Genomic DNA, 11,363 nt, shown 5'->3' with positions numbered 1-11,363 from the left:
TTCAGCAATAATCCGCCAAGTGTCGTCTTTGAAAAGAGATCAAACTTTAGTCTGTCGCTCTAAAGCGTTCGAGATTTACCACAGTTTAAGCTGGAAATTTAATTTTCAGGTCTATGCTCAAAAAGTGAATAAATGGATTATAAATACAGTGTAAATATAATGTAATGCCATAAAATCCCCTAAAAATACAAAATATTGAATAAAAAACCTTATCAAACTAAAATATAGTACATTAATTTCATTGAAATAGTTTTTTTTTATCATTTTTAATCTTTATTGAAGCTCACTAGGTTTCATTACTGTGCTAAAGATTTACCATCGTATCTATAGTTTACATTAGAACAACACTGTTATCTACATTTATTGTTGTTACTATTGTAAAGCCAGGGTGAGAAGCTTCATAATCTTCCTGCTATTCAACGTATTTTCCATATCCACTCCGTGGCTTTATTAGGAGTGTGACGTTCAGTTGGAGTGTGTGGTTTCATGATCTCATTCTGTTTTCTCAGCAACTTTTCTGAACAAAACTCATTCAGAATCCAGACTGTAAACGGCTCCGATCTCACCGGATCGCCTGTGGAATGTCATCAGGATAAACACTTTCTCCTTACAGTCGGAGGAAGTGCACATGTCATGGCTAAGGTATGTATCTGATCCAGTGTAAACGGCGAAACCTCATCATGAGGGGAAAGTTCCACTCGGTTAAACACAGATTATTAGTGGCAAGCATCAGTAATACTGTTGTTTGTTCTTAAGCATTATCATTAAGCAGGCTGTTTATGCTATAATGAATGATAAATACTTGAGGACAGGAGAGTTTTTCCTGAACACCCTTTCATCCCACCATATAGCAACACCCTGACAACCATTCAGAGCCCCTTAGCAACCACATAGAAATGGCTCAGTAACCGCCCAGAACACTCTAGCATCACAGCAGTTCGTTTTGTGGGCTTTCAGAACCCGTTAGCAACACTTAGCAATGGCCTAGTAACCAGCCAGACCACCCTAGCAACGACCTAGTAACCACCCAGAACACCCTAGTATCATAATGTACTTAATTTAGATGCACTTCCAACCCTGACCACTTTTAAACGTCTCTTGCACAATATTTTAAAGGATACTTGTAATTGTTTTTCTTGATTCACTTCTATCTATTTGGTTCTTAATTGTGTCAAATTTTGTACTGTTATTCTGTTATTTTTGTTTGTGAAACTTTATGTGCTTCCGTCTTGACCAGGTCTCACTGGAAGAAGAGATAGTAATATCTCAATGTGATTCTCCTGGTTACAATAAAGGAAATAATAATAACAGTTAGTTTTCTGGGCTTTTAGCAACCACCTAGCAACGGCCTAGTAGCCAGCCAGACTAATCTACTCTAGCAACAGCCTAGTGACCATCCAGACCACCCTAGCAACGACACAGAACACCCTAGTATTAAAGCAGTTAGTTTTCTGGGCTTTTAGGACCCCTTAGCAACCACCTAGCAATGGCCTAGTAGCCATCTAGACTACTCTACTCTAGCAACAGCCTAATGACCACACAGACCACCCTAGCAACGACCTGGTAACAAGCCAGAACACCCTAGTATCATAGCACTTATTTTCTGTCTTTCCTGAACCCCTTAGCAACCACCTAGCAATGGCCTAGTAACCAACCAGACAACAGTAGCAATGAGTAATTAACCACCTAGACCACCAAAGCAACGACCTAGTAACCACCCAGAACACCCTAGTATTAAAGCAGTTAGTTTTGTGGGCTTTTAGGACCCCTTAGCAACCACCTAGCAATGGCCTAGTAGTTACCCAGACAACTATTTTCTCGCAACGGCCTAGTAACCATCCAGAACACCCTAGTATCATAGCAGTTAGTTTTCTGGGCTTTTAGGACCCCTTAGCAACCACCTAGCAATGGCCTAATAGCCATCCAGACTCTACTCTACTCTAGCAACAGCCTAATGACCACACAGACCACCCTAGCAACGACCTGGTAACCAGCCAGAACACCCTAGTATCATAGCACTTATTTTATGTCTTTCCAGAACCCCTTAGCAACCACCTAGCAAGGGCCTAGTAACCAACCAGACAACAGTAGCAATGAATAATTAACCACCTAGACCACCCTAGCAACAACCTATAACCACTCAGTACACCCTAGTATCATAGCAGTTAGTTTAATGGGCTTTTAGAACCCCTTAGCAACCACCTAGCAATGGCCTAGTAGCCACCCAGACTACTTTACTCTAGCAACGGCCTATTACCCACCCAGATCACCCTAGCAACGATCGAGTAACCACCCAGAACACCCTAGTATCATTGTAGCCTTTCAGAATCCCTTAGCAACCATTTAACAACAGCCTAGTAACCACCCAGACAACTTTAGCAATGACCTAGTAACCACCCAGACCACCCTAGCAATGACCTAGTATCAACCCAAAACACTCTCGTATCATGGCAGTTCGTTTTCTGGGCTTTTAGAAGCGCTTAGCAACCACTTAGCAACAGCCTAGTAACCACCCGATACAAAAAAAAACCACCATAATGACATGATCATGTTTTCAACCACTCTTCGATTTATGAATTAAAGTCAGTCTAACAGATGTTAAAGGGACAGGTGACCCAAAAACAGAAAATCTGTCTACATTTACTCACCCTCATGTCTTTGTTTTTGTCATCCTTGGATGAACTGTCCTTTTAAATTAGTGTCTTAAAACGTCTAAAATAGACATAATAAAAGAAGCCGACATCAGCTTATCGCCGACTAGCAAAAAAAACAGCCTATACATCAAAGTACTGAAGGACATTCGGATTGTTTTGCCACTGAAACGACAGCGCTGGTCCTGGGAGAGTCGAGTGTGATTTTAGTAGCAGTTCACACACAGGAAATGACATCGCATAGTCTCAGTGAACTATGAGAGGAAAAGCCACAGAGCAAACAAGGGCCGAAAACCTGGATAACATCTCTCTGATCCGAGAGAACTTCCACACCGGAGGTAAAATAAACATAACGCGTTACGTAATGTAGAAATATGGATGGGTCTGAGCCACTGAGTCATGTGTTCGTAATCAATCGCACTTCCAAGAGCCCTGGAAGAAAGTGGAAAATATTATGTTTGCCATTACAACATGGCGGCGGACACAAATGAAAAACGCTCTTGTAATGGTTCCTGGATGTGTAATTCCAGAATAGAAAAATGAGAACACAATGACAGCACTGTTTCCTAAAAGCCCCGCGCCCGAACAGATGTCAACCCTTCATGAGCTCACGTTCTCACTGGACACTTCATTTGACCTCGAACACTGAGAGGAAACACAACGTAGTGACAAAATAGCAACTTGTATCACTTGACGTACAGTAGCACCAAAAAGTAAGCCCTTAGCAACAGCCTGGCAACAGCCTAGTAATTTCCCAGAACATTCAAGCATCATAACAGTTATTTTCACAGTCTTACACCACCTAGTAACACCTAGTAACCACCGGAACATCATAGAAACACCTAGTAACCACTCAGAATTCCTTAGCAACACCTAGTAACCACCCAAAACATCCTAGCAATGCCTAGTAAACACTCAGAACACCATAGCAACACGCAACAACTAGTAACCACCCAGAACACCCTAGCAATACCTAGTAACCACTCAGAATGCCCTAACAACACCTAGTAACCACCCAGAACATCATAGCAACGCCTAGTAACCACCCAGAACATCATAGCAACGCCTATTAGACATTCAAAACTTCCCAGCAATGTCTAGTAACCACCCAGTACATCTTATCAATGCCTAGTAACCTACTTAGAACACCCTAGCAAAACCTAGTAACTACCCAGAACACCCTAGCAATGCCTAGTAACCACCCAGAACATCCTAGCAACCACAACAACTAGTAACCACCCAGAACATCCTAGCAACACCTAGTAACCACTCAGAACGCCCTAGCAACACCTAGTAACCAACCAGAACATCCTAGCAACGCCTAGTAACCCACTCAGAACGCCCTAGCAACACCTAATAACCACCCAGAACGCCCTAGCAACACCTAGTAACCACTCAGAACACCATAGCAACACGCAACAACTAGTAACCTCCCAGAACACCCTAGCAACACCTAGTAACCACCCAGAACATACTAGCAATGCCTAGTAACCACTCAGAACACCATAGCAACATGCAACAACTAGTAACCACCCAGAACATACTAGCAACGCCTAGTAAACACCCAGAACATACTAGCAGTGCCTAGTAACCACCCAGAACATACTAGCAACGCCTAGTAACCACCCAGAACATACTAGCAGCGCCTAGTAACCACCCAGAACATACTAGCAACGCCTAGTAACCACCCAGAACATACTAGCAGCGCCTAGTAACCACCCATAACATACTAGCAACGCCTAGTAACCACCCAGAACATACTAGCAGCGCCTAGTAACCACCCAGAACATACTAGCAGCGCCTAGTAACCACCCAGAACATACTAGCAACGCCTAGTAACCGTAACCACCCAGAACATACTAGCAGCGCCTAGTAACCACCCAGAACATACTAGCAACGCCTAGTAAACACCCAGAACATACTAGCAACGCCTAGTAACCACCCAGAACATACTAGCAACGCCTAGAAACCACCCAGAACATACTAGCAGCGCCTAGTAACCACCCAGAACATATTAGCAGCGCCTAGTAACCACCCAGAACATACTAGCAGCGCCTAGTAACCACCCAGAACATACTAGCAACGCCTAGTAACCACCTAGATCCATATTGGGAAAATGATAACTTATATCACCTGACATACAGTGGCCTTAAAAAGTATTTGAACACCTAAAATCACACAAATCAAAAACAAATCAGAGAAGCAGCTGACCTTTTATTACCTTTTAGCAAGTGGCGTATCAAACAAAGAAGTTTGGTTTCAAATGATAAACAATAGTGATAAAACCGATAGTTTAAACTAATTTCTGATGCTGGTAAACCAAGCGGTTTGGGTTTTTAAAGCCATTCGACTATAAAGAGCATCTTTCATCACTGAGAGCCATTTAAAAGCATTCACGTAATAGTCAATAGTAAAAGCCAATCAGCATTACCATGATGTCATTTTCCAGCATTTCCAGCTCAGGTGATTGGCTCAGAAATGGACATGCTCCTCAACAAATACGCTCTGCACACTTCCCAGGCCACATGCGTCAACTGTTGGGCTGGTAACAGTGTTTGAAACACGGTGACTATAGTTTCTGGCTGGTCATTAAAAAATAAAACATAACACCATGTTTCATACAAAACAGCTTGACCAGCTTCAGATGGGGTGGTTCTGGTCCAAGATGGTCTAAAGCCAATTCAAGTTCTAATAAAAGTGCTATCATGTTCTAAAACTGGAGTTTCCAGCAGAGGTATCAACTATTTTGCTCAATTCAAATGTTATAAATGTGATTTTACCCAGTCATGGTAACCAGCAGTGCTGGGGAAACGCATTACAAGTAATGTAATGTAACATAACTTTACAAGTTATGTAATCAATAACTTTTGCAACGCATTACCTTTAAAATTTACAACAAAAAATCTCAGTTACTTTTTAAAATAAGTATAGCAAATTGACAGCTCTCTTGTCTTCATGTTGAGAATAAAATTGTAAGTGCAGAGGCGTCGTGTGTGTGTGTGTGTGTGTGTGTGTAAACATGATGTTTACTGTAGTTCTAGACTAAATGTGAGCGTGCATTTCCTCATCTCACTTGCACAAAAAATGATTCAATATTCCTCAAAATGAATAAAATCAGTCAAATGCAAAATCACACTATGCAAACCTCCAATAATTAAATATGTTAAACAAAACAAATATTTTTATGCATTTAATCTCACTTTATTGGCCAATGTACTCTCTCTCTATATATATATATTTCTTTTTTTTAAATTTATATTTATACTCTGTTTTTATTGGTGAAATTTGCATTGGATTCGTGATTTTGCACTTCGTTGAGCCTGAGGATTAATAATTTCAATTTTGGTGTGAAAGGGTCTACATTTGGCCAAAAATAGCACTTTTTGTTATTAAATGCTCAGCCCAGGTGAGAAAAAGTAACGCAAAAGTAATGTAACGCATGACTTTTCTTAAAAACTAACTACGTAACGCAATTAGTTACTTTTAAAGGGAGTAACGCATTAATTTTCAAAGTAACTTTCCCCAACACTGGTAACCAGAACATACGATTGTGTCAAACACTCTCACAGATCATCTTTACTACAATGACACAGCACATCACCATCTAGTGTCGCAATGTGGGAAAAATCAACTAAAACCAGTTTAACCACAGGGATTTCGATCTCAAAGAACAGATCAGATGCATTCATACAGAAGCCTGACTGATCAGGAGAAAACAACACACATATGCAACCCAGTGTAAAGAACACTGGCTACACACACACAGCCCATGAAGACGTTAAAGTGAACCATACCTGAGATATGAGAAGAATCTGATTCCAGGTGCCAAGCGTTCTCCATCAGGACGTCTCAGTGTCCACACACTTCTGCTCTCCGAGAGCCTGTGGAAAGAGCTATTCAATGCTATATTGTGCATTCCCTTGCTCTCACACTCGCTTTGGTTTGTGCATCCAAGAACTTCTAATCTCTGATTTTCGGTGGAATGCCACTTATTTGGAATCTCAGAGAAAAACAGTGCACTTTTCTTTTTTTATTTTAACATCTTATGTGGAAAACTGGATGCCTGTTGCACTTTTTCTTTCACTTTGTGATGGACAGACTGCATGCATATTAAATTATCTGGAGGAATTTCCTCCACGGAGAGCATATGTAGGGACCCTTTAAGCTGTCAGGAATGCTTTGTGGTTGGATAACTCCAGCAGAAATGTTAATAATGCAAGCTACTGCCCAGACCAAATATGGTAATATTGTTACGTCTGGAATCAGGCTCCACATCTGGAACCACTTCGAGCTGTTGAGTCAAGAGAGAGGAGCGAGCAGAGCCAAAAATAGAAGCCGTAAAGTTTGAGTTTAGATCGTCTGAAACGCGCGCAGAATAGGGTGCATGATGGCACAGATGAGTTTTTAAGCGTTTGTATTTCTAAAATGGGTGTTTGAAGATTGATACAATTCCCCAAAGCGCGTAGCTGATCTGAACAAGGGAACGCGCGCGCGTGCCGTGCATTAATTTATGGTTGACGCGCGCGCGTACCGCCATTAATAGACCCCTGGGGGCGACGAAATATTTCTATGCCGAGTAATAAGGCTAATAACTTTTACATGACGTTAGCCAAAATAAAGGAGGTTAGTAAGATGATGCTGGTGAAATAATACTTAAAATTAACCCTCCAAACACACGCACACACCCAAAAAAAGTCGTTTTTCAAAACATTAAGTTACCACACACGTTGCTTTAATAGGAGAATGAGTTAAATTATTTACTTAATGAGTTAACCATTATAATGGTTAGCTAGGGGCAGCAAAAATAAATTTTGAATCTCAATATAAATAAAATTCCTTTACAAATTAACGGAATAATTCGCACACTTAATAAACCCACAGAACTACAGCTGTCTGTCTCCTTAAAATGCTAAACAAAAAGCTTCTTTACACATTTGAGTATGCTATCAGAACGCTTTATTTAGATAAATAATATATGGTTTCAAGTCTTTAGGCATTAACTTTACGCAAACCCAAAAAGGAAGCGTGAAGAGCAGAGAAAGTGAGAGAGAGAGAGAAGGGGGAAACAGTAAAAAATGTGTTCAGTGAGAGGGGAAAATTCATTTAAGTGAGAGAGGAAAAAAAGAAGAAAGTTAGACAGGGTGGTGCTTAGCTCGGATGGAAAACGCGCCAAGAAACATTCCTCGCATTCCTTCGGAACAGTTCAGCGATGGTGACGTCAGGCTCCACTGGTGTATAAAAGAGGAGTCGCGCGCGTCTTCACCCTCAGAGCGCGAACGCCTTCAGACGCACGAGAACTAACCGAGAACGCGACGCGACGCGACGAGTCAGCGCACCGCGACCTTACACGAGCGAGGACTTTAACTGTTCGTTTCATACACCACTTTTCAGTACACAGAGAAGCGAAGATGTTTGCTTGGGCTGTTATCGTCATCCTTATTGGGCACTTTAATGTGGTGAGTTACTTTCATTCTACTCGTTTGTTTGCTGATTATAGAAGTTGTATGATATCCAAATGAGTGTTAACCCATTCATTGGAGAATCAGTTTTGAGTTTCACAAACTCACTGTAAAAAGTGTTCAGGTAACTTACTTACATTTTTTTTTTAGTAAACCCTTTGCCTTAAAATTGTGAAATAAACTTAAAGCTCACTTGAAAAAAATAAGTTATATGAACTTGACAGTTACACATTACTTATTTTTTTCGATTAAGCATGAAGTTTATTTACTTAAAAAAATTAGGAAACCCATTGCCTTAAAATTATTAAGTAAATAAACGTAATGCTTACTTGAAAAAATTAAGTTATATGAACTTGATAATGCCACACTAGTTGATTTTTTCGATTAAGTATGAAGTTTATTTACTTAAAAACAATTGAGGAAACCCTTGCCTTAAAATTATTAAGTTAAGTCAACTGATCACTTTTTACACCATAGACATTGAAAGGACACATCTACACGTTTTTAGTTTTTTTCATCAGTGGGTTTTATGGTTATTGACTTGAAAGTCACTAAAGTGTCCTGTTTTTTCCGCTCAGGGTTTCTCCAGCTGCCCAGCATGTTCATGCCCACAGGAGCTTCCCAAGTGCGCTCCTGGAGTCAGTCTGGTCTCGGATGGCTGTGGTTGTTGTAAAGTGTGTGCCAGACAACTGAACGAAGACTGCAGCAAGACCGAGCCGTGCGACCACACCAAGGGTCTCGAGTGCAACTTCGGGGCGAGCCACGGGGCCACCAGAGGCATCTGCCGAGGTATGTTTCTCATTATGCTTGGTAAAAGACACTGAATGGAAAGCATGTGTGGATGGGAGGGGGGAGTTTTGCATGTGGAATGTGAGCATTAGATTTAAAATATACCTTTCGTTTTCTCTCACAGCCAAATCTGAGGGAAGACCATGTGAGTACAACAGCAGGATCTACCAGAACGGAGAGAGTTTCCAGCCTAACTGCAAACACCAGTGCACTTGCATTGACGGGGCGGTGGGATGTATCCCGCTTTGCCCGCAAGAGCTTTCCCTTCCCACGTTGGGATGCGCCAATCCCAGGCTGGTCAAAGTGCCGGGGCAATGCTGCGAGGAGTGGGTCTGCGACGACGGGAAGCATCGGGAATCCACCGACAAGTTTGGCAACGATCCAATGGTTGACGACTCCGAGAGTGACCTCACCAACAAGAACGAGCTCATCTCCAACGTGAAGCCGGGACTCAAATCTTTACCTGGTAAGATCTTTAACACTCATCCTTCCCTCGGGTCATTGTGACCCGGATTTTTTTTTTTTTAATTTAGTATTCATCGGAGGGGTCCAAGACCCTATGACTTTTCTCGCATTTGAACCACAAATACACACACACACAAAGTAATGGATTCAAGGAGTTTTGTGTTTGAAATTTTAAAAAGTAACAAATCGGGTCAAGTTGACCCCCATATAGGAATGCGAGGAATGCTTCAGTACACATAGAAAAACCTACAAATGCTCTAAATTTAAACTAAACATGCTAAAACTTTTCCAAAAAATAGTTTTAAAATGTCTATATGTGTATCTGAATGCATTCTGAAGGGAACTGGCTTTAGGGCCCAGCGGAACAGCTCCTCTGCTCCATATAGAGCTATAAGCCCATCTAGAGTCATGAAATATCATGTTATTATTTATTTTCCACATGAGGTCGGCAAAGACTCCCAATGTAAGATATTTAGAGCTGAATTAAAAGGGTTATGCATGAAAATTGTGAGTTATTTTTGGGGGGAAAAATTGCATTAAAAAATATGATCAAAATTAAATAAAATAAGCTTTCTGGACAAAAAAAAGAAGTGTAATTTTAGGGCTTGGGAAGGATTTGTTACAAAACGGATGCATTGGATTGGCGTTAGCGATGTGCGTGCGAATCGAGTTTTAAACAGCACTTTGTTTATTCGCAGCATTCCGATCTCAGCGGGAATCCCAGAAGTGCATAGTTCAGACCACACCCTGGTCCCAATGCTCCAAGACCTGCGGCACGGGAGTCTCCACCAGAATAACCAACGACAACGCCGACTGCAAACTGGTGAAGGAAACCAGGATCTGTGAAGTCCGTCCATGCAGCCAATCACCATACACCAGCCTTAAGGTAAGCAGCGTCCCTTCAACAACACAAACACATGGCATCGTAGGGCTGGGACAATACATCGATTCATGGATCGAGTCCAATATTTTCCGAATGCATCGCCATTCTCTCTCGAATCGATTCTGAGCTTAGCCTAGATGGCGCTCTAGGCTAGTTTTTAACCGCATGCTCAAATAATGCTAATGTACTCGCACCTCAGAATGCTTTAATGACGCAAGATAACTGCAAACACCCTAGTAATTCCCTTCAACCGTTTCAAACTTTATGAATGATTATTTTATAGAAGGTTCAAGTGGTGTGTGTAAGTAAGGCATTGGAAGCAAGCAGAGTACGGATGTTTCCAAAGAACTTAAAAACTAAGCTCAGAATCGCGATGCAAAGAGAGAGAATCGCGACGCATTCGGAAAATCTCGGAATCGATTCGAGAGAGATGCATCGATTTATTGTCCCAGCCCTATTGACTAATCTGACTTTGCAACGGAAGTGAATCAATCAAAACGAACTTTAGCTGGACAATAACTTTATTCTAGAGCTGCTGTAAAGCCCAAGCAATCTCTGTTACCTAAATGTCCTGTTATGACTGTAAAGCTGCTTTGAAACAGTCTATATTGTTTAAAGCGCTGTATAAATGAAGGTGACTAATCCTTGCGTCCTCCAACAGAAGGGGAAGAAATGCAACCGGACCAAGAAGTCGATGCAGCCGGTGAAGTTCTCTTACGCCGGATGCTCCAGTCTGAAGAAGTATCGGCCCAGATACTGTGGCTCGTGTGTGGACGGCCGGTGTTGTAGCCCACAGCAAACCCGAACCATCCGAGTCAAGTTTCGCTGCGACGACGGCGAGACCTTCAACAAGAACGTCATGATGATCGAGTCCTGCAAGTGCACCTATAACTGCGCCCAAGGCAACGACGCGTCCTACCCCTTTTACAGACTCTTCAACGACATCCACAAGTTCAGAGACTGAGCGGGAGGGAATCCCCACCCCGGGAACCGTCACGAGCGCGACCCGAAAGGGGGGGAGACGTGTCCGCCGGCCAATCGACTCCTGATGTAACTAGATTCCCACGGAATTACGGATTTACATTACGGGGACTTTGAAGTGCACTGTTTGCTGAG

General features: G+C 41.9%; 2 protein-coding genes across 2 annotated transcripts in view; one reads left to right on the top strand and one right to left on the bottom strand.

The window, feature by feature from the left end:
- Nucleotides 1-6,570, bottom strand: part of ddah1 (dimethylarginine dimethylaminohydrolase 1) — a 90,841-nt gene extending 84,271 nt beyond the window's left edge. Inside the window, exon 1 of the mRNA XM_056233275.1 lies at nucleotides 6,446-6,570. The gene's annotated coding sequence lies outside the window, so the exon portion shown is untranslated. The remainder of the gene's footprint in view (nucleotides 1-6,445) is intronic.
- Nucleotides 6,571-7,916: 1,346 nt separating this feature from the next.
- ccn1 (cellular communication network factor 1) lies at nucleotides 7,917-11,363 on the top strand. The gene is made up of 6 exons (XM_056233273.1): nucleotides 7,917-7,961; nucleotides 8,006-8,107; nucleotides 8,689-8,899; nucleotides 9,024-9,365; nucleotides 10,063-10,250; nucleotides 10,909-11,363. The coding sequence occupies exons 2-6, from the start codon at nucleotides 8,060-8,062 to the stop codon at nucleotides 11,209-11,211; spliced, it is 1,092 nt and encodes a 363-aa protein (XP_056089248.1). The 5' UTR covers nucleotides 7,917-7,961; nucleotides 8,006-8,059; the 3' UTR covers nucleotides 11,212-11,363.

Source organism: Rhinichthys klamathensis, unplaced genomic scaffold (genome assembly GCF_029890125.1).
Source record: "Rhinichthys klamathensis goyatoka isolate OS25496 unplaced genomic scaffold, OSU_Roscu_1.1 h1tg000366l_1, whole genome shotgun sequence".
NCBI lineage: Eukaryota > Metazoa > Chordata > Actinopteri > Cypriniformes > Leuciscidae > Rhinichthys > Rhinichthys klamathensis.
This window is presented reverse-complemented; position numbering and strand designations above follow the sequence as displayed.

What these genes read in the sequence shown, in the direction of transcription:
- ccn1 (XM_056233273.1), top strand. Translation starts at nt 8,060, where the DNA reads ATGTTTGCTTGGGCTGTTATCGTCATCCTTATTGGGCACTTTAATGTG. An exon ending in CACCAGAGGCATCTGCCGAG is followed by an intron (nt 8,900 to 9,023) that starts GTATGTTTCTCA and finishes TTTCTCTCACAG; the next exon opens with CCAAATCTGAGGGAAGACCA. An exon ending in CACCATACACCAGCCTTAAG is followed by an intron (nt 10,251 to 10,908) that starts GTAAGCAGCGTC and finishes GTCCTCCAACAG; the next exon opens with AAGGGGAAGAAATGCAACCG.